This window comes from Heterodontus francisci, chromosome 27, assembly GCF_036365525.1.
Source record: "Heterodontus francisci isolate sHetFra1 chromosome 27, sHetFra1.hap1, whole genome shotgun sequence".
Lineage (NCBI taxonomy): Eukaryota > Metazoa > Chordata > Chondrichthyes > Heterodontiformes > Heterodontidae > Heterodontus > Heterodontus francisci.
Window position 1 is genome coordinate 49,474,029 of NC_090397.1, and position 23,843 is coordinate 49,497,871.

The 23,843-nt window shown below is 45.0% G+C and overlaps 1 protein-coding gene across 1 annotated transcript in view; it reads right to left on the reverse strand.

The window, feature by feature from the left end:
• LOC137385017 (lectin-like) overlaps positions 1–15,474 on the reverse strand; it is a 40,445-nt gene extending 24,971 nt beyond the window's left edge. The window contains exons 1-3 of the mRNA XM_068059755.1: positions 15,456–15,474; positions 15,295–15,377; positions 6,836–7,011 (exon numbers count right to left, since the gene is read on the reverse strand). Coding sequence (XP_067915856.1) covers positions 6,836–7,011; positions 15,295–15,349 — 231 coding nt within the window. The 5' untranslated portion in view covers positions 15,350–15,377; positions 15,456–15,474. The remainder of the gene's footprint in view (positions 1–6,835; positions 7,012–15,294; positions 15,378–15,455) is intronic.
• Positions 15,475–23,843: the final 8,369 nt, after the last annotated feature.

Consider the following 23,843-nt stretch of genomic DNA (forward strand, 5'->3'; position numbering starts at 1 on the left):
TAAAGGATAAAGAACGGACCCAATGGTCCCTAGCCGTAATGGGCCAGATTCGGCAGCGCAATGAGATTATGCGACAAGCCCAATGTGATCGCAACCCAATGAGTGCAAAGGATCAATTGAAGGCGGTCTGCGAACAACTGAAAATTGAAAAGCTTGCAAAGGAAAAGCTAGAGGCTGAAAAACAATCTGAAAAGGAAAGGCTAGAGATTGAAATTAAAGAGCTTAAAAAACAACTACAAGATCAGCAGACGACCCAACCGAAGGAACCGGGACAGCTCTGCAAACCCCGCCGACCACCTCCAACTAACTTGTATCCGAGTTTGAAGTCGTTACAAACGGAACAACGGAAGATGCAACTGCGTGAAGCAGGTCTAGCCGAGTCTTCCAGTGAAGAAAGTGACAATGATGATGGGTTACCGTTTCCGCGACTAGCTCCCCTTAAACAGAAAAGCGTTAAGGTCAAGATGGAAAAGAAGACTGTGAACGGTAGCAAGGTCACCACGCGGCCGAGCACAACATGTACTGGACACACGTCCTGGCTTCCCCTAAGAAAATCGACAAATAGTCCACAAGATTGCCTGACCCGAAGAAAGGGGGTCTGAAAATGTGGGAGCAGCTGGAACGATTGAAGGGAATTAACAATCTCCATCCATGGGACGGGGTACAGATTCTGACCGTAATGGTGCCCAGGCGAGCGAGCCGAAAGCTAAGGAGAGAGGTCCAAATAGCTCTGGGTGAAGAAGGTCAGCTACTGGACGCTGGATGGACTGCGATTAACAAGTGGTTGCGAGAGTTTTGTCCTGCAAAAACGGACTGGAGCAAAGTTGCAACCTGTCAGCAGAAGAACTCCGAGGAAGTGCGGGAGTTTGAAGAGAGGTTCAGATCCACCTGGGTGGAATACTCAGGGATAGTAGACCCTACTCCAGAGGAGCTGGGCGACACCAGTTTTGGACCCTTAAAAACCGCTTTTGTTGATGGACTAAAGCCAGAACTGTCTAAAATACTGAAGGCCACCCTACCGGAGTGGGACGCGGTAAGAGTGACATACTCAGAGTTAATTAACAGATGCGCTCAGCTGGACAGGGATATGGGAGTCAAGCTTCGAGCCGTGCAGACGGATCCAGTACCGAAAGAGCCTGACAAAGAGCAAGTTAGTCGACCCGGACCCTGTTATTACTGCGGGAAGGAAGGCCATTGGGCTAAGGCGTGTAGAGCGAGAGGACGAGGCAGAGGACGCCAAGGACGCAACCCGGCACCCAAACCAGCTCCCTCCCCTGATGCCAACGACCTCTTTGAGGAGTTCAAACGGTTGATGCCCCAGCAACAGAAGGAGGTGTCCTCCTTAATAGATGCGACAAAAAACTAGAGGAACCCTCCCTCGCCCTTTCGGCGCCTCTCCTAGCGCTAGTCGAAAATAGAAAAGATGGATTGTATGTAACTGCGAGGGTGGGTGATCAAGATATTGACTTCTTATTGGATACCGGAGCCGAATTAACGTGTCTACCTTAACAATACGGAAATTCCCTACCGATGGATGGTAAGACTAAAGGAGTTCACGCAGCTGGGGGCCATGGGTTGGTAATTAAGAGGACCCAGCCCGTACGCATCGATCTTGGTCCGCACGAATTGATGACACCGGTCTGGGTAGGTCCGGTGGACCAAGCCCTTCTCGGTATGGACGTTCTCGCTCAGCTGAACTCCTCGTTGTATTTCGGAGGCGGTCAGGTAACTTGGTCTATCAGAAGTTTGAAGAAAGAGCAGCTGAGGGAACACCCAATATGGGCCCAGGATAAGAACGATTTTGGGCTACTTCAAATGGAATCGGCAATGTTTACGGGATCCGCTCCGCCCTGTACTAAGCAATACCCCATCAGTCAAACATCTATTGCAGGAATCCTACCCATAATTAGACAGCTAGAGGAACGAGGCGTGCTGGTTAAAACACACAGTACCTCAAACAGCCCTGTGTGGCCAGTACGGAAGCCAAACGGGACCTGGCGGCTTACTGTTGACTATAGCAAGGCTAACCAGTGTATTGATCAAAAGGCCCCTCTGGTAGCTGACCCCTCTACGGTATTTAATGCCCTGAAGCCGGAACACGAATGGTTCTCTGTTATCGATATGGCAAACGGATTTTGCTCGGTGCCACTGGCACCCGAAGTTCAACCGTGGTTCGCCTTTACTGTACAACAACAACAGTACACCTGGACTCGCCTGCCGCAGCGTTTCCACAACAGCCCCACGGTATTTCATATGGCCCTACAAAATAATTTGAGTGAGTTACCTTCCATGTACTCCACGGTCATTCAGTACGTGGACGACATCCTGTTAGCCTCTGAGACAGAAGAACAGCACGAACAAGATCTGTGTACTCTGCTAGACCACCTTCATCAGAAAGGACACAAAGCCAGTATCGACAAAGCACAGATAGCAGAAGGAGAGGTCGTGTACCTGGGACAAAAGATTTCGAAAGGAAAAAGGGAACTCACCCAGGACAGGACCACCGCCATTCAAGCTGCCAAACAGCCAACCACTATCCAGGAGCTTAGGTCCTTTTTGGGTTTGTGTAACTTCAACAGAAACTGAATCGACTCCTACACACAGCTGGCTCAACCATTAACCGATCTCTTGAAAGGAAAGCGGGCCTCTAAAGAATCAGTTACCCTAACCAAAGAACAACAAGAAGCTTTCGAAAACCTGAAGAGGGCTTTGTGCTCAGCGCCAGCCCTGGGAATCACCGACAACGGGAAACCGTTTACCCTGTTTGTACACGAAAAAGACAGATATATGACTGCTATACTGACACAGGAACACGGGGACAAACAGAGACCTATTGGATACTATTCGAAAAGACTGGACACCGTCGCCCTAGGATGGGGCAGTTGTTTAAGAGCTATGGAAGCTACATGCCAAGCAGTAATGGCTACTGCAGGTCTGGTATTAGATCAAAAGTTAACTGTTAAGTGTCCGCACACAGTCCACACATTGCTATCTATGAACAGAGTATCCCAAGTGACAGCAGCCAGATGGACCCGATGGACAACAGTCCTAGAGGCTCCCAATCTCCACATCGTCCGGGCCAGCCCGGTAAATCCGGCGACTATTCTCCCATGGCCTGAAGAGAGGGAGGAAGAAGAACATGATTGTGTGGAGACTATGGAAGAAACAGAGGAGGTAACCCTAGCAGCAGAGGAAGCATTGCTCAACCCAGATTTAATCCTATTCACAGACGGCTCATCCTTTGTTGACAACGGTACACGGAAAGCAGGATGGGCAGTTACAACCCTACATGAAGTTGTGGAAGTGGGATGCCTGCCTTCAGGGACATCGGCCCAACAAGCTGAACTGCGAGCCCTGTCGGAAGCATGTCGAATAGCAGAGGGGAAGACAGCTAATGTTTACACAGACTCACGGTATGCTTTTGGAGTCGCTCACGACTTTGGTCAGCTGTGGCGCAAAAGAGGATTTCTCACTGCTGCTGGTACACCTATTCGAAATGGGAAAGAGGTCGAGACTTACTGGAGGTCATGCAATTGCCACAAAAGGTATCTATTTTGAAATGTAAAGCCCATACGAAAGACAACACCATAGAGGCAAAGGGGAATGCCCTAGCCGACAAGGCAGCCAAGGAAGCCGCCTCGCAGGGTGATCCCCCGGACACACGGACGCAAATATGTAAACTGAATGCGTCCCATCTGACACAAGACCTACAAGTGATGCAGAGTGAATGTTCCAAAGAGGAAAAATGGACCTGGATAGAAGCAGGGATGAAGATATGTGACGACGGCATCTGGAGACAAAGGGACACCGAGAAACCCGTCGCATCACAGGTATCGGCAGCTTGGGGTGACCCACCAGAAGGAGGGCACGACATCGTCCCGGGAGTCTGAGTCTAAGTGAAGAAAATACACAAAGAACCTTTGGGCGCCAAGTGGGAGGGACCTTTCCAAGTGCTACTGACCACCCAGTCAGCAGTTAAAGTCGAAGGAAAGAAAGCCTGGATACACGCCTCTCACGTAAAACGAGCGACCCGTGATTGAACGCTGAATTCTTTTTAGCAATGATTGTAATTCTGTATTTGATGTTTTTGCTTATTAAGTGTTGTTGTAAACAAGTAACTGAAGCCCCTGCAAAACTTATGCCTTTACAGAGCTCCCGTGGGCCCCTCCTGTGGCACAAGCAGGCAACGTATTGAGTGTGAACCCTCCGGGTATTGAAGGCTGTTTCTAGACAAGTAGAGACCATTAAAGGCACCTAGGTGGAATCAAGGGAATGATTATTAAAAGTGTTTGAAGAATCAAAGGGGGGACTGTGGGGACAGAATAATATGGGGACATTTAAGGTGAAATAATTAATCAATCATGTACTACTAACAAACTAACCTCAGAGCTGCAGAGACAGCTTATCAGAAATGACTTCATAGTTTCAGGGCTGCACAGACAGCTTATCAGTAGAAGTAGACGAACAAGTAAAAACTAACATGACAGCTGCAAGCTGCTTCATAGTAGCCTATTGTATAGCAATCAGCCTAATGGTCCAAGGAGATAGGGGGGATGAGAAACTGCTAGAGGGGAAGGTGACAAGGCAGTATCCCAATCAAGCCATGACACCAAGAAACTGCAAAGTTTGTTAACCAATTGGGAACATAAAGGGGGTGTCACTGATTTGTTTGAAGAACAATAAGAAAGGCTTGATTTCCCTGCTCAGGTGAGAGAAGGAGAGGAGAGAAGAGCCCAGGTGTTGTTGTTGTTTGCTTTGCTGATGATGTAACCAAGAAGTACTGCAATAAAGTTTCTTAAAACTATAATGCGACCTGTGGAATGACGGGACTGAATTGACAGTGTGTTGCTCCCACTGCAATCAGAATCATATATTTTGATTGGGGGCTTTGTCTTGAGAGGTCGTAACATGTATATTTTATTGGCAGCTCGTCCGCGGTTGAATCACATATTTAATTAGGCAGCTCACATCTGGCATCAGAATCAGACTAATTTGGAGGGCTCGCATTTGGAATCATATTAATTGCTCTGGGATTATATCAATTAGAAACTCGATTGTTCGGATCTAAATCTAACGTCAATTATGAAGAAATAGAAGGAACCAGATCTCTTGTTTGATAAGGTACAGTCTATACCATCGTAATTGCAATAGTAGTTGCAGCAGAGTTTTTGGGAAAGCAGAATGTTTCCCTGAGTGACTTGATAACTTTAACTAAGAACAAACTAAAAGAACTTGCAGCAGAATTGCAGTTAGAATTGAAATTAGGTGCCAAAAGAGCAGAGATAATTGACATAATAGTCCAACATCTGGAAGAAGAAGAAGAAGAAGAGGGATACGAGGTACAAGAAAGTAGTAGGTCAGAGAGTGATGCAGTGGTATTGCATAGGATTCAGTCAGAAACCAAAAAAAAGCTTGAACTGGAAGAACGGGAGAAAGAGAGAGCATTTCGGAGAGAAAGTGTAAGAGAAGAGAGGGAATTTAGGCTAAAAGAGATGGAACTAAGACAGAGGGGTAAATCCAGGGAAAATTCAGGTCAGGAAGAAACTGAATTTAGCTCAGGACCCAGTGAAAAGTTGTTTAAATTTATTCAAGCTGTTTCTAAGTTCGAGGAATGAGGCATTTTTAATTTCTTTTGAAAAAATAGCCAAACAGATGAAATGGCCAAAGGAAAGTTGAACACTGCTTCTGCAAAGCAGTTTGGTTGGCAGAGCTCATGAAGTAAATGTCATGCGTTTTGATGCGGCTTCTGCAGATTATGAGAGGGCAAAAAAGGCTATTCTCGTTGCGTATGAGTTAGTCAGAAGTTTCGGAACTTACAGAGATTGGCTGGGCAGACATATTTAGAATTTGAGAGGGTGAAGCAAATTAATTCTGATCTTTGGATACGGGCATTGAAGATAGAAACCACATATGAAAACCTTCGAGAATCAATTCTCTTAGAAGAGTTTAAAAACTCCATTCCTTCTTTATTTTAAATTCTCTACCCCAGTGAGCTGTGGATGTTAATTCATTCATGGGAAGTGGGTATCGTTGGCAAATCCAGCATGATAGCCCATCCCGAATTGTCTTTGAGAATGTGGTGGTGAACTGACTTCTTAAACCACTGCAGTCTGTGTGGTGAAGGTACTCCCACAATGTTGTTCTGTGGGGAGTTCCAGGATTTTGTCTTGTTACCTCAAAGATTTGTGAATGTAGAACCCCAGGTCTCTCTTGTTCCTGCACCCCTTTTACATTTGTACCATTCAGTGACCCATTCAGTGAAAGTGACCTGGGGAAACCATTCAAGTTAAATTCCTATTAAGATGACTAATCAAAGATCAGATTATTTCTTGCAGGTTTTCTAAATGTCTAATCACTTAGCTGAACAGATACAGTGTTGGATTTTTACACTATCTGCTCATTCAATAGCCTGACAGTAAATCCTTTAAAGTGACCTTGTCCTGTTTGATCTGAAGAGCAGGATCCGCTCTCCCCAACAAACTTCAACACAATGCATTTTGCAGAAAGTTTCACTGGATGGTGATCAGGATCAGGGAGTTGTGCTGATTTTACTCTTTTCTAATCCAGAGACACTCAGACCAGTTATAACACCCTCACCACAGTCCATGGATGAACCTGGGCCCTTGTCTGTAGGATTCAATGTCACAGTTCAGTGTCCTCAGTGTTTAACATAGAATACATTGTAGACCATGTTACCCAGGTGATGAAACACACTGAGTCAATCAGAACTGTCCAGGTACAAACAAGAATGTTCTTTCATTCTCTGTGTCTGGTCACATTTAGAAACACTGAGGAACAAATCCAATAACGTACAATGGAGACTCCAGAGACTTACCTCAGCATCTATCCAAATCTTTTCCATGGAGATGAACTTGTAACAATAACCCAAATAAAACCAACCATTCGAACAAGTTCCTCTCCCAAATGCATCACGTTTTTCAAGGTTCTGATCCCAATCAGTCTCTGTCTCTGGTTCCCCGTTCTCCATTGTTCCATTCCGAGCAACACGAGCTGCAGTTTAAGGGAATTAGATTAAAACAAGCTGCAATAATCACAACAGCAATCGCCACAGTTTATACAATCATAGAAAGAGGCAGCAAGTATAGATTCAATTTCCTTTTGAAAGTTAATATTGAATCTGCTCCACCAACCTGTCAGGCAGTGCATTCCTGATCATAACAACATGCTGTGTATCATCAAATTCTCCTCATCTCCCCTCTGGTGTTTCTGCCAATTTACTAAAATCTGTGTCCTCTGATTACTGACCTATCTGCTACGAGCAGCCACTTTTACTCTTATCAATCTCTGGGAGAAATTTTCAGCAATGGGCTCAGGCATTAATGATCCTTGGAGATGGTCAAGATGGAGTGTTGAGATGAAACACTGGTTTAGCCCCTGTTACTGCAAAATACCATCATGATAAAGGAGTTGACGCCAGCAAGGGATCCTCACCATTTCTTGTTCACTGCTGCTGCAACTGTGAAGAGGACATCAGAAATACATCGGGAGACTTTCTTATACCTTTGTCAAGACTTGATCAACACTCTATCAACCTGTATTCTGGTAACTCTCTGAGGAGGAGTAAGCCCTGTGCTTCACCACCTTATCAGAGAAAAGGAGTGCTTGATCATCAGCATCTTGCTGGGGTTCCTCTTTAGTCTGGGTCAGGAATGGGAGGAGAACATGAGGCCAGGCAGAGCAGCACCAGATGCTGCAGGAGAGATCGACAAGAGGGTGAGGTGGCCTCCTTCCCCTCTGCGGTTACATGAAATCCCTCTTCCTCTGGATCTCCTCCACCAGGAGCTCCAGAACTGCATCTGAGAACCTGTGTGCTCTCTCCCTTTGTGCATAGGAACATTGGAACAGGAGGAGGCCATTTAGCCCCTCGAGACTGTTCCACAATTCAATGAGATCATGGTTGATCTGTGACCTAACTCCATATACCTGCCTTTGCTCAATATCCCTTAATACCTTTGGTTAACAACAAGCTATCAATCTCAGATTTAAAATTTACAATTAATGTTGCATCAATTGCTTTTGCTGAAGAGAGTTTCAAACTTCAACCACCTATTGTGTGTAGATGTGTTCCTGAATTTCAGTCCTGAAATGTCTGGCTTTAATTTTTAGACTATGCCCCCTCGTCCTAGACTCTCCAACCAGTGGAAATTGTTTCTTTCCATCTACATTATCTGTTCCCTTAATATCTTGAAAACTTCAATCAAATCACCCCTTAACCTTGTAAATTCGAGGGGATACGTCACTAGTTGGATTGGAGAGGGCGGGAACCCCAACCACCAGGAATTTTAAAATGCCAGCACAACACAGCAAGTAGGGGATTGGTTGGTGAGTATTACAGCTTCACAGTTTTTTTCTCTAAACTAGGAAACTGTAACTTGCTGTTACTTTACTTAAATTAATTACTAAATTAATAACTTAAACTAGATAAACCAATGAATAAATAAATCAAAAATAATTCATTCAGTTAAAAAAAACTAATCAAATAAATAAATAGATATGGTTAGATAGTCATGGCCGGGCAGGAGGTGAGCAATAACTGCAGCATGTGGGAGTTTCTGGAGAGGATTGTGATCCCAGAAAACCATATCTGCAGTAAGTATCTGCAGCTCGAGGAAATTCAGTTTAGAGTTGTTGAGCTGGAGTCCGAGCTGCAAACATTGTAGGGCAGCAGTGAGGGGGAGAGTTACCTGGACACTTTGTTCCAGGAAGCAGTCACACTCCTTAGGTTAAATGGAGAATTGATCTCCAGGGGCAGGAGGGAGTGACTCCATGTCAGGCAGGTATGGGAATCCAGGAGATAGCGATGGAGCAGCTCAGCCCATGAGTTTGACCAACAGGTATGAGGTACTTGCTATCTGTGTGGATGAGAACAGGGACTGCAGGGTGGATGGACAAACTGACCATTATACCATAATGCAGGAGGCCATTCAAGTGAGGGCAGTGAAAAGGGATGTGGTGGTGATAGGGGACAGAATAGTCAGGGGATAGATACTGCTCTTTGCAGCCACGAGCGTGAGTTCCAAAGATTGTGTTGTCTGCCTGGTACCAGGATTAAAGACATCTCCTTACAGATGGAGATGAACTTGGAGTGTAACGGGGAGGATCCGATTGTCGTGATCCATGTAGGAGCCAATGACATCGGGAGAACAAGGAATGATGTTCTACTAAGAGAGTTTGAGGAGCTTGAGTCCAAAGTAAAATGCAGAACCTCAAAGGTAATAATCTCTGGATTGTTACCTGAGCCACGCACTAATTAGCGTCAGGATAAACAGATTAAATGTGTAGTTGAAAGTGTGGTGTGGGAGGCAGGGGTTTCACTTCCTGGGCCACAGGTAACACTACTGGGGAAAGAGGGAGCTGTTCTGTTGGGATGGGCTCCACTTAAATTGAGCTGGAACCAGTGTCCTGGAAAATCTAGTAACTAGAGTGGGAGACAGGGCTTTAAACTGATGTGGGGGTGAGGTGGAGAATTCAGGAAAGGTAAATTCCAAATCAGCAAGGGAATTGTTGAGGCTCCAGAGCAGAGCTTTAGGTAAAAATAAGCAGAGTGAGTCAGGAAGGGACAGAAAGAATAACAAAGGTAACAGGGCATTAGTGACCAAGGTAACATCAGGGAAAATTAGAAAAAATCAAAGCTAAAGGCACAGTATCTGAATGCAAGAAACATTCACAACAAAACAGATGAATTAATAACATAGATAGTAATTAATAGCCTTGATCTAATAGCCATTTTGGAGATATGGTTACAAAGTGGTCAAGGTTGAGAACTAAATATTCCAGGATAGTTCACTTTCCAAAGAGAAAGGCAAAATGGTAAAGGAGGAGGGTTCGCCCTGATAATAAAGGGAGGGACAAAGACAGTAGAGAGAAAGGATCTTAGCTCAAGAAGTAATATCAGTTTGGGTGGAACGAAGAAACATCAAGGGGCAGAAAACATTGGTGGGAGTTGTTTATAGGCCCCCTTATATTAACTGTAGCGCAGTGCAGTGACTATGGAGCATTGGATGTGAAGGGACTCTCATTAACAAACATAATCTGTGGATTAACATACTAGAGGTGCAGTTAGTGTTTTTGCCCAGTCTGTACACTGAGCTGATGGAAAATGAAGATCTGCTATTTCTGGCTGAAATTTGTAACAATTCATAAAGGAAAAATAGGAAAATTAATCTGAAAGATTATAAATCCAAAAAAGTATAAATCATGGAATTACAGGTGCACGTAAGAAGGGTAAAACAACAATCATGGGGAACTTTAATCTCCATATAGACTGAGTGTTGTAATACATCTTTATGTGGATGTGGTTACATTTTCAGTACACCTTGCTGGAGAGGAAATGCTGAAACATACCATGTGACTGAGTCTCACTCTCAGTCTGCTGCTGATCATCAAACAGACCAGACATGTACAGATATTCTCTTGCAATGCAATGCCATGCTATTATCCTCAATAAAGGGACCCATTATTTAAGTGTTAACTGATCTCTGATGCGTGATTAGTGCCTTGATGTCCAAAGTCTTAGTAAGTACAAGGAAACAAAAACACAACACTGGGTAAACCAAATTTGCAGTAATGTTGTGGAGGATGAATTCATGGAATGTATACAAGACAGTTTTCTCGATCAGTATGTCGAGGAACCAACTTGGAACAGGCTAGCTTGGATCTAATACTTTGTAATAAGAAAGAATTAATTAATAACCGTGCAGTAAAGGGGCATCGAAGGAAGAGTAACCATAATATGATAGCATTTTATGTTGCGTTTGAAAGTGATTAAGTTAAGCATGAAACTAGGGTTTTATTCTGGGAAACTACATTAAAAGATATGATGCTGGACAAGCAGTGCCTAGCATTTAAATAATTAATCTTTAATTTTCAACAAATATGCATTCCTTTAAGGTGCAAAAACCTCGCAAAAAAGTTGTCCAAGTTTGGATGACAATAGGAGTTAAAGATAATATTAAATCAAAGGATTTGCCAAAAAGAGCAACAAGCTCGAAAATTGGGAGGAATTTGGAATTCAGCAAAGGAGGACCAAGAAATTGATAAGGACAAAGAAAAGAGAATATGAGAGTCAACGAGCAAGAGAACATAAAAACAGATTGTTTACGTTTCTATAGGTATGTAAATAGAAAGAGTTAAGTGAAAGTAAACATGAGCCCATCAGAGACAGACAGGTGAAGCAAAAATGGAGAATCAGGAAATGGCAAAGACCATTAAACCAATACTTTATATGTGTCTTCATGGTAGAAGACACAAACATTCTGGAAGTTATGGGGAACCAAGAGTCTTGAGAAAATGCGGAAATTAAAGAAATCAGAATAATTAAAGAAATAGTGCTAGAGAAATTCATGATGTAAGAATACAGATTTTTTCTGTAACAACCAAATTTTTGATCAGCAAACCTCATGAGGCCAAGAGACATTTTCTGATGTAAAGTAAAAACTGCTGAGTGCTGCAAGCTATAAGATGCTTACTGGAATGCAAAAGTTAGTTCGTGTGTAGACCCGAGAGAAACACTTGGGCTGAATTTTCGACCCACCCCCGAATCCTGAGGTCAGGAATGGAGGCAGGGGAGTCCTGAAAATATTGGTGCCAGTCAGCATGTCAGTATCAGGACACCATCCCTAGTGCGAACAAAGTTAACCAGGGTGGGAGGAGGATGCAAGAGCTTATTGGAGGAGAAGGGTAAAATTTTGAAGGGGGCTCATGGGTTTCAGGAGTGTCTGTTGCAGATCAGCTGAAGCAAAGCAGATACAGAGTAGAGAGCCAGTCAAGGATCTAGCAATGTAAAACTGGGCATCCGCAGGTGCTGTGGGCCATCAGCAGCAGCAGCAGACTTATTCTCAACCACAAACTGTAACCTCACGGCCCGGCATATCCCCCACTCTACCGTTACCATCAAGCCAGGAGACCAACCCTGGTTCAATGAAGAGTGCAGGAGGGCATGCCAGGAGCAGCACCAGGCATACTTCAAAATGAGGTGTCAACTTGGTAAAGCTACAACACGGGACTACTTGTGTGCCAAACTGCGTAAGCAGCATGCGATAGACAGAGCTAAGCAAACCCATAAACAATGGACCAGATCTAAGCTCTGCAGTCCTATCACATCCAGCCGTGAATTGTGGTGGACAATTAAACGACTAACTGGAGGAGGAGGCTCCACAAATATCCCCATCCTCAATGATGGGGAAGCCCAGCACATCAGTGCGAAAGATAAGGCTGAAGCATTTGCAACAATCTTCAGCCTGAAGTGCCGAGTTGATGATCCAGCTTGGCCTCCACCTGAAGTCCCCAGCATCACAGACGCCAGACTTCAGCCAATCTGATTCACTCCACTTGATATCAAGAAATGTTGAAGGCACTGGATACTGCAAAGGTTATGGGCCCTGACAATATTCCGGCAATATAACTGAAGACCTGTGCTCCAGAACTTGCCGCAACCCGAGCCAAGCTGTTCCAGTACAGCTACAATACTGGCATCTACCTGAAAGTGTGGTAAATTGCCCAGGTATGTCCTGCACACAAAAAGCAGGACAAAAGTCCAACCCAGCCAATTACCGCCCAATCAGTCAACTCTCAATTATCAGTAAAGTGATGGAAGGTGTCATCGACAACGCTATCAAGCAGCACTTGCTCGGCAATAACCTGCTCAGTGAAGCTCAGTTTGGGTTATGCCAGGGCCACTCAGCTCTTGACCTCATTACAGCCTTGGTTCAGACATGGACAAAAGAGATGAATAAAAGAGGTGAGGTGAGAGTGACTGCTCTTGACATCAAGGCAGCATTTGACTGAGTAGGGCATCAAGGAGCCATAGCAAAACTGGTCAATGGGAATCAGGGGGAAAACCCTCCGCTGGTTGGAGTCATACCTCGCGCAAAGGAAGATGGTTGTGGTTGTTGGAGGTCAATCATCTGAGCTCAAGTTTATCACTGCAGGAATTCCTCAAGATAGTATCCTAGGCCCAACCATCTTCAGCTGCCTCATCAATGACCTTCCTTCAATCATAAGGTCAGAAGTGGGGATGTTCGCTGATGATTGCACAATGTTCAGCACCATTTGCGACTCCTTCGATACAGAAGCAGTCCATGTAGAAATGCAGAAAGACCTGGACAATATCCAGCCTTATGCTATTAAGTGGTAAGTAACATTCATGCCACACAAGTGCCAGGCAATGTCCATCTCCAACAAGGGAGAATCTAACCTTCTCCCTTTAACATTCAATGGCATTACCATCTCTGAATCCCCCACTATCAACATCCTAGGGGCTACCATTGACCAGAAACTGAACTGGAGGAGACTTATAAATACCGTGGCTACAACAGCATGTCAGAGGCTAGGAATCCTGTGGCAAGTAACTCACCTCCTGACTCCCCAAAGCCTGTCTACCATCTACAAGGCACAAGTCAGGAGTGTGGTGGAATACTCTCCACTTACCTGGATGGGTGCAGCTCCAACAACACTCAAGAAGCTTGACAACATCCAGGACAAAGCAGCCCACTTGATTGGTACCCCATTCACAAACATTCACTCCCTCCATCACCGACGTACAGTGGCACCAGTGTGTACCATTTACAAGATGCACTGCAGCAATGCACCAAGGCTCCTTCGACAGCACCTTCCAAGCCCATGACCTCGACCAACTAGATGGACAAGGGCAGCAAATGCATGGGAACACCACCCCCTGCAAGTTCCCCTCCAAGTCACACACCATTCTGACTTAGAACTATATTGCTGTTTGTGGATTCTGCCATCTTAGCAGTCATCCTGGAATGTGAGCGTCCTCACCTTCAATGTATGGTGATCACAGCCCATTTTGAGTTAAGTGGACCAGGGAATAGTCCTTTGTTTCTCCAAGCGCTATCTGTTAGTATGCAAATGTTTTTCCAGCCAAGTGTCTGGTGATTTTTTTATAACAAGTTGTTTCTTCACTCCAGTAACAGTTTAAAATCAATGTTCATATGACAAAATTAATATGCCTCATTCTTGGCAGGTGGGGGTCTGCATGAGAAAAGAGACAATTGATTTTGTTCCATATATTTTCCTTTTCCTTCAAGAAGTAACAAATATTTGGTTAAAATATCTTATCTTTTTATTGTGAAAATATCTCTGCAGAACAAACTTCTTCATTTTTTCTTTAACAGGTGTGTGTGTATGTATATATGTGCATGTGTGTGCATGTGCACATGTCTGTGTGTGTCAAATATTAAAAAGGAACTTTCATATTTCAATCTGTGTGTGAAAACTTGCATCTTTACTGGAGAAGAATTGTTTAATAATAAATTTATAATTTTGTTTATTAAAGAAACCTGGTTGGTGGATTTTATTCTGAAATAAAATAGTGTATATAATTGGCCGTATCAGTAACTGTGTAAACATTTAAATAAATGCTGTGAAGATGTGGAACTAGAGAAAGACAGTACACTCCTTCCACCTCGGCCGTAACAATAACGAGGGACACAAATTAATAATAAACAACATTCGCAAACTGGCACAGCTTCCCGACACATTCCAGCTGTAACTCGACAGGATCAGGACACAGGATCTGGCCCACTGGGGGCAGGGAATCCAGGCTGGAGAAACAGCCTGGAAGTTTGAGTACTGGCGGCTGAAGGGGACACAAGAATGATTGTGGAGGGGAAGGAAGTGGGAAAAAATCTGGATGCAGTAGGTGCCCATTTTTTGAGCCGTGTGGGACCTGGAAAAGCCTCTTTGTATCCACCATTGCCCACTGACTCCAGGCTAATGAGGGGCCACCCGCTGACCACATCCTTAATCCAGGGCAGGGTCAGTGCCGGAGAGCACAGTTGGGCACAATCCCAGCGTCACTGTCCACACTGCGGGTCATGGAATTTCAGAGAATATTTCTCCACAACAAATGGTGACATTGTGGAATTCTCTGTCACAAACTGATGTTGAAGCAGAGCCCATCAATTCTTTAAAAAGGGAATTATACAGTTCCTTAAGAATAGATTATTGGAGGCCCAGAGATTGAGGTGGGGAGTGGAATTAGTTTGGGTGAGATATTAAATGTCATGGGAAGTGAGTAGGAGATTTTGTTTAGATTGACAGGAATTTTAAAGGCAATGGGGAGTGAGCAGAGAGTGAGATTGTACTTGGTATAATACTGAAGATTTGTGAAATTTGAAAATTGCCTAGTTTAGGACGTTCCTCCAGGTGCTGCCCCTTTCTGTTCCCTCTAATTTACACAGCAGGGAATCCATTAACTCCTCACCTCACAGTACTAACCTGTCCTCACACACCATGTTTGATTGACCCTACCTGTCACATCACTGACGAGCAATTCACTCAGCACCAAAACCATCACCAGCATCATGTCTGCAGTGAAGATCCTTTCCTCAAACCTGAAACACAACAAATAGATTCAACATTCATGTCAAATTTTCAAATTAATGGTGGGGATTTCCTGCTCCCATTCCTACCTCTCTCTCTCCCAGTTGTCTGATGTGATGAGGTTTCCAGTGTTACTGTAAATATATAAATATCAGAGATTGTGGAAACCTTTGGAACCATTGAAATCAGATCCAATTGGTTAAGGATGAATGATATCAATATTACTGCCGACCAATCAGTGACTGGCAGCTCTGAACAGGATGGAGTGGAAACCATGGGAATGTTCTGTGAGCTACACATGAGATTGTACAACGTGGCACTGTAACTGCTCAGTGAGAAATGGAAACTGCAGTCATGGTTCCTGGCCCAGTTATTTAACTGTAAGAGAATGCAGTTGTGTTATTATCAATGAGAACATTTATGAAACCTAAGTAGAAAATAATGGAAATACTCAGCAGGTCAGTCTGCATCTGCGGAGAGAAAATCAGAGTTAATGGTGGGGGGAGTTTTATGCTCACCCGGTGATGGGGCTGGAGGCAGAGAGAGCATAAAATCGGGTGGAATTGTGGTGGGGGGGGTGGGGGGCGCGGGTTCCCACCACCTTCCTGCCTCTGCCAGAATTAAGTCTGGGGAGGGAAGGCCTGTGAAGGGCTTTTGCACCTCACTGCCAATTGAGGCCATTAACCAGTTAATTAATACCCAATTAAGGGCCACATCCCACCGCTGCTGCAATTAGCTGTGTGGCGGGTTGTCCGATTGCCGTTCGGGAAGCACAGCATGAAAAACCGTGCGGGTTGTTTCCGGTTCTCGGGGGTGAAGGAGTGGGTGGAGAAGAGGTATCCCTCGTTCAAAGGCACTTAGAGCCTGAATGAGGGACTCAGCATCTGGATGGGGTGGGGACCCCCTGACAGCCACCCCCCCCTACCCTTGCTACCAACCCACCTACACCCATCTCCCCCATGACCCCCACACTGCGAAACCCCTCCCCACCAACCTACCTGTGGCCTGGGTCCAGCAACGCTCCTTGGCCTCAGGTTGGTGCTCCTCCAGCAGCAGCTATCACCTCCACGGTGGCACCATTCAGTGGAAGATCTGCCAGCATCTGGCTGGCTGGCAGCTCGCCAAGGACGGGACTTCCAGCACTGGGGTCCTTGATCCTGTGGAAGGCCCACTGCTGACCACCTAAGTGCATAATTGTGACGTCAGAAGAGGTGATGTGAGGCTCCTCATGTTGCTTTTTCTGGATGTCGAGACCCCTTCACCAAAAGAAAATCCTGAGCAATTTTTCAAGTGGATGACATTTCATCAGAACCCAAGATCCCATTTACGATGTGGTGACCATTATAGGGAGGCGAGGACACCGAATATAAAAGAATACAAAAACAGGAGAATATTTATACCATTCCTCCAATCCCTTTTGTAATAGATCTGAACCCCATCAATTCCCCGTGTTTCTCACTGGAGTGGAAGGTCTCCTTCATGCACTGACTGCACTGAGATTGAACCTGTTTGGAAAAGAACAGGGTCAATTCGGAATCATTGGCAGCTTTCAAAAAAGTGCTGTTCAGGTGTCTGTTCAGAAGGGGATTGAGAGATGGGGCAATAACGGAATTGTTCAATGTTTTTCCAGGGATAGAACAGAATGTTCCCTAAACAAACAGGTGGTGTGGGAGGGAGTCCATGATGGAATAATGCGAGCTGGACTTTGAATGGAGTGGGATTGATGGGCCGAATGGTCTTTTCTGACTGCACATTGTCTCCTGTTCCAATGAATGGGGTTACATTTTCACTGCACCCAGTACACAGATCAGATCCTTCCCATATATCCTCCAATCACTTCTCACTCCATTGACATAAGTGGTTTCTTAAACCCATTTGTACCCTCAGATTCAAAGTCCTCCCCTGGTAACTCCCACAACTCCTCAGCCTTGATTTTACAATCTCCTGCTGGGGGCAAGGAGCCAGTGTGGGTCGTGAAATCGGGAACATAAACCCTCCTGTTTCAAACGCTTTTTGTCTCATTTCAGGGTGAAAACATTTGCTGACTTAACAACTACATTGGTGCTCAGTACATTGGCTCATCTCCCACAGACTAAAATGAATCAGTCATGTAAAATACAATTGCCAGTGTAACCTTCACATACTCTGGTCAGTCAGAGGAACATAGTTCATTAGGAACTAGAGTACGTCATTCAGCCCCTCAAATCTGCTCCAGCATTTAATTAGATCACAGCTGATCTGCACCTCAATCTGAACCCCTCAGTCTCCACTACTCTGAGAAATAGATATCCCATGTTAATGTAACCTGGCCTCATAATTTAACCCTCTAAGCCCCAGTGTCATTCCAGTGAAACTGACTTCACCCACTCAAGACCACGATATCCTTCCTGAGTTGTGGTGGCCAAAAGTGAACTCAGAATTCCAAAAGGGGTCTGACCAAGTCTCTGTATAACTGAAGCAAGAGAGGACTTTTGGAGTTTGATAAAGAGGCTTGCAGGGTTACAACACTGTTGGTTCAGGGAACGCTCTGTTTTGTCCCTGAAAAGACATCAATCAGTTCCATTATTCCCCATCTCTCAATCTCACTTCTGAACAGACACCTGAACAGCTTCTTTTGGAAAGCTGCCAATGATTCCGAATTGACCCTGTTCTTTTCCAAATGGGTTCAATCTCACTGCAGTCAGTGCATGAAGGAGACCTTCCACCCCAGTGAGAAACACGGGGAATTGATGGGGTTCAGATCTATTACAAAAGGGATTGGAATGAACGGTATAAAAATTCTCATTTTATTCTGAGTATTATCCCTTTATTTTGGGGGTCTTTATTCTGATGTAATAGTCACATTGTAAATGCTCTGGTTGATGATATTCTTTAAATTCTAACATCATAAATGCATTCTCTTTCAGGTAAATTACTGGGTCAGGAACCGTGACTGCAGTTTCCATTTCTCACTGAGCAGTTACAGTGCCACGTTGTACAATCTCATGTGTAGCTCACAGAACATTCCTGTGGTTTCCACTCCATCCTGTTCAGAGCTGCCAGTCACTGATTGGTCAGCAGTAATATTGACATCATTTATTTTTCAGCCAATTGAATCTGATTTCAATGGTTCCAAAGGTCTCTGTGATATTTATACATTTACACTCGAAACCTCATCAGAGATCAGACAAAGGGAATCCCCACCTTTAATTTGAAACTTTGACACTAATGTTGAATCTTTTTGTTGTGTTTCAGGTTTGAGGAAAGGATCTTCACTGCAGACATGATGCTGGTGATGGTTTTAGTGCTGAGTGAATTGCTCGTCAGTGATGTGACAGGTAGGGTCAATCAAACATGATGTGTGAGGACAGGTTAGTGCTGAGAGGTGAGGAGTTAGTGGATTACCTGCTGTGTAAATTACAGGGAACAGAAAGGGGCAGCACCTGGTGGAATGTCCTAAAATGGGCAATTATCAAAATTCACAAATCTTCAATATTATACAGAGTACAATCCCACTCTCTGCTCATTCCCCATTGCCTTTAAAATCCCTGTCAATCGAATCAAAATCTCCTACTCACTCCCCATGACATTTAATATCTCACCCAAACTAATTCCACTGCCTGACTCAATCCCTGTGCCCTCCAATAATCTATTTTTAAGGAACCCTATATTTCCCTTTTTAAAGAATTGATGGGCTCTGCTTCAACATCAGTTTGTGACAGAGAATTCCATAATCTCACCATTTGTTGTGGAGAAATATTCTCTGAAATTCCATGGCCCGCAGAGTGGACAGTGACGCTGGGATTGTGCCCAACGGTGCTCTCCAGCATCGACCCTGCCCTGGAGTAAGGGAGTGGTCAGCGGGAGGCCCTTCATTAGCATGCAGTCAATGGGCAATGGTGGATACTATGAGGACATCTCAGGCTCCACACTGCCCAAAGATTGGGCACCTGCTGCCATCTAGGGGTTTAGCCACTTCCGTCCCCTCACCAGTGATGTGACAGGTAGGGTCAATCAAACATGATGTGTGAGGACAGGTTAGTGCTGAGAGGTGAGGAGTTCGTGGATTAGCTGCTGTGTAAATTACAGGGAACAGAAAGGGGCAGCACCTGGAGGAATGTCCTAAATTGGGCAATTATCAATCTTCACAAATCTTCAGTATTATACCGAGTACAATCATTGCTCTCTGCTCACTCCCCATTGCCTTTCAAATTCCTGTCAATCGAATCAAAATCTCCTACTCACTCCCCATGACATTTAATATCTCACCTTGAAATGAAAAAAAAAGCTAAAAAGATAGATGAAACAAAGAACAAGCTTTAAAAGACCTTGGATGCATGAAATTGCTGAGACAGACAGCATCGGAAAAGCAGGGGGGAAGGTGTGGCTTTCTGATAACAAACTGGTGTTCAGCAGATGTGTGTGGCGGTGTTGTACGAGTCGTGATTGGCTCATTTAAATCACTGTGTATAATCTGATTGGTGTATGTAAACAATGTCAGATAAGTAATCCCATAAACATGTATGACCATTGTGTTTCGGGGAGCTTGCACGTTTCGAATTGATTTGCGTGGCTCCCCTGCATGCTTGAATAAACCGGTGTTCAAACAAAGCAACTGGAGTCTTGAGTCTCGCCTGGTAACCACTTACATGTGGAGAGGGAGAACCAACTCTCATGGGTAGCAGAACAAGGGAGGGTGATTGAACTCCCAGAAGCGGCCACGGGAGGGTGACTGAACTCCCACAAGCACCAGGGATAAGGGAGGGTGATTAAACTCCCGAAAGACAAGGGAGGGTGACAGAACTGCCTCATGGGGAGGATGAATGAACTCCGCGCAACCCACCCAATCAAATTCCACTCCCTGACTCAATCCCTGTGCCCTCCAATAATCTATTTTTAAGGAACTGTATAATTCCCTTTATAAAGAATTGATGGGCTCTGCTTCAACATCAGTTTGTGACAGAGAATTCCACAATCTCACCATTTATTGTGGAGAAATATTCTCTGAAATTCCACGGCCCGCAGTGTGGACAGTGACGCTGGGATTGTGCCCAACTGTGACCTCCAGCATTGACCCTGCCCTGGAGTAAGGGAGTGGTCAGCGGGAGGCCCCTCATTAGCATGGAGTCAGTGGGCAATGGTGGATACGAAGAGGTTTTCTCAGGTCCCACATGGCCCAAAAAATGGGCACCAGCTGCCATCCAGATGTTTACCCACTTCAGTCCCCTCCACAATCATTCTTGTGTCCCCTTCAGCCACCACTACCCACCTTCGGGGTTCAGGCTGTTTCTCTGGCCTGGATTCCTGCCTCTGGTAGGCCGGATCCTGTGTCCTGATCCTGTCGAGTTACAGCTGGAATCTTTTGGGAAGCTGTGCCAGTTTGTGAATGTTGTTTATTATTAATTTGTGCCCCTCGTTATCCTCTCTCTGAACTGCAGAAACAGATTCAGTGAAATGCTCGCTTGGTATTGGGTGAGTCCACATGACAGGATTTCATCAGGAGAAAAGAACAAGGAGCAGGAGGAGACCATTCAGCCCCTTGATCCTGCTTCACCATTCAATAAAGTCATGGCTGATCTTATATCTCAGCTACACCTTCCTGCACCATCCCCATATCCCTGGATTCCCTTAGTATCAAAAGTCCATTGTTCTCTGACTTGACTATTCTCAGTGATTGAACATGCACAGTTCTCTGGGGTGGACAATTCCAAAGATTTACAATTCCTTGAGATCAGAAATTTCTCCTCATCTCAGTCCCAAATGACCAATCATTTATTCTGAGACTGTGTCGCTTGTTCTAGATTCCACAGCCAGGTGAAACGTCCTCTCAGCATCTACCCTGTCAAATGCTTTTAAAATTTTATAACGTTCAGCGAGATCACCTTTCATTTTCCTAACTCTAGAGAGTATAGGTCTCATCTGCACAATATCTCCTCATTGGACAATCCCCTCATTTTAGGAATCAATCTGGTGAATCTTCGTTGTACACCCCCTAATGCAACTATATCCTTTCTTCTGTACAAAGGTAAAAACTGAACACATTAGTCCACCTATGGACTCATCAAGGACTTATACAATTACAGAAAGTCCTCTATGGTTAAGTATTTGTCTGCTCCTATTTTCTGGTGCAGGGATTGTGATTCGCGATCTGCCCCCGCCCAGTCTCACTGAGGCAGGCAGCATACAAACTGTGTGCTGCCTCCTCATTTCCATGATTGCAGTATTCAGCCGAGCACGACCCACACTGCTGGCTGGCTGAACACTCAGCAGGAGGCCTAGTAGCATGTGTGACAGCATACGTTCCAGCGAGTCTCCAACTCCTAAAGGCAGCCTTCCCCATTTAGAAGGAAGCTGCTGCTGACTGCCTGAAAAGGAATTTGCTGCAAATAGAAGCAAAATATTGGAGCACCAGGGAAAAGAGAGGCTCGCAGGTTCACAGGTGCAGCGCTGGAGGCCGAAGTGATGGAGGTTGACAGGAGGAGAGAGACCATGTTACCACGGGGCTGGAGGGATGTGGTCAGAGGGATGGATGAAGGAGGCCATCACAGAACATCCTCCGAATGAAATGGGGACAGATGGTCAGGGTGTTCCACCTATGGAGACTGACCCAGAGGACCTGGCAACAGTACAGCAAGAAGTTCATTGTCCTTACTTGGGTGGTCGAGATGAGTGAGTGCATCATCAAGGATATCTCATAGCTACTGCAACACCAACCTGTCAGGTGCTCAATGCACCACACCGCCATCACTCACCCATCAGCTGTCTCTCACACTCAGGACTCAGGTCCAACAGTCAGATGCTTCACCTCAACCTCACACCTTCCAATGATGCCAACTGAACATCCACCTCTCACTCCCCCAACATATCTCCAGTTATTCAGCTATGGCAAAAACATCATCCAAATATAGTGAAACACATTCTTCCCTCTCTCCTGCAAGACAAGGTAGGAAACAACCAAAGGGAGCAGAGTTAAACTGGTCGGGACAGGCACACCTGCATCATCTGAATCCTACGGAGGAGATAGTAGATGAGTGACCATCTGGTAGAGTAGGAAGAGGCCTGAAGTGCTGGAGTATTCAGGGTGTGTGCCACTCTCAACGCGGTGTTCAGCATGGGAGACTTCCGGGAGTGACACCTTGGGAAGGAGTGTAGACCTGACCATGGCACCAATCAGGAAAGGACTGCACAGGAGGGAACAGCAAAGAGTAGAAATGCCATCATTATAAGAGATTCCATAGTTAGAGGGACAGACAGGCATTTCTGTAACCATCATCATGGGTCCTACATGGTATTTTACCTCTGTGGTGCCAATGCAAAGGACATCAAGGTGAGGCTGCAGAATATTTTGCAGGTGGAAGCAAGTGATCCAGAAGTTGTGGTACACGTCAGTGAGAGAGCAGGTATTGCAATCCTACGGTCAGATTTTCAGGGGCTAAGGAGGATTTAGAAAGTATGAATTCAAAGGTAGCAATCTCTGGGTTACTCCCAGTGCTGCACACTAGTGGAATTAGAACTAGGAAGATAGGAAGGGTCAATGCTTGGCTTGAGGCATGGTGCAGGAGGGAGGGCTTCAGATTCTTGGGGTATTGGAACCAGTTCTGGGGCAGGAGGCACCTATTCAAAAAGGATGGTTATACCTCAACAGGAGGTTGCTCCGGGTGCTCCGGTTTCCTCCCACATGCCAAAAGACTTGCAGGTTGATCGGTTAATTGGCCATTATAAATTGCCCCTAGTATAGGTAGGTGGTAGGGAAATATAGGGACAGGTGGGGATGTGGTAGGAATATGGAATTTGTGTAGGATTAGTATAAATAGGTGGTTGATGGTCGGCACAGACTCGGTGGGCCGAAGGGCCTGTTTCAGTGCTGTATCTCTAAAAAAAAAGGACTGGGACCAATGCCCTTGCAGGGAGGTTCACTAGTTTGGTTGAGGAGGGTTTAAACTAAATTAGCAGAGGGGTTGGCACCAGCTTAGAAAAATATTACAAAAGAGGAATTAGCTGCATAAGGTGTGAGAGTGTCTGATAGTACTATAGAAGGAAGTAGTACCATATCAAAAAAAATTATTGAAAAATCTGGAATCAATAAAGCTAGCCTCAGTAATGGCGACCATGAAAACCATTGCCAATTGTCATAACAACCCATCTTTTTCACTAATGTCCTTACGGAAAGAAATCTGCCGTCCTTACCTGGTCTGGCCTGCATGTGACTCCAGACGCACAGCAATGTGGCTGACTGTTAATTACCCTCTGAAATGGCCTATCAAACTACTGCCTCAAACCGCTAGAGAAAACTCTAAAAGGAATGTGGCTGGATGGAACGCCCAGCATCAACTGGGAATCGGGGGAAAACTCTCCGCTGGTTGGAGTCATACCTAGCACAAAGAAAGATGGTTGTCGTTGTTGGAGGTCAATGTTCTGAGCTCCAGGACATTACTGCAGGAGTTCCTCAGGGTAGTGTCCTAGGCCCAACTATCTTCAGCTCTTTCATCAATGACCTT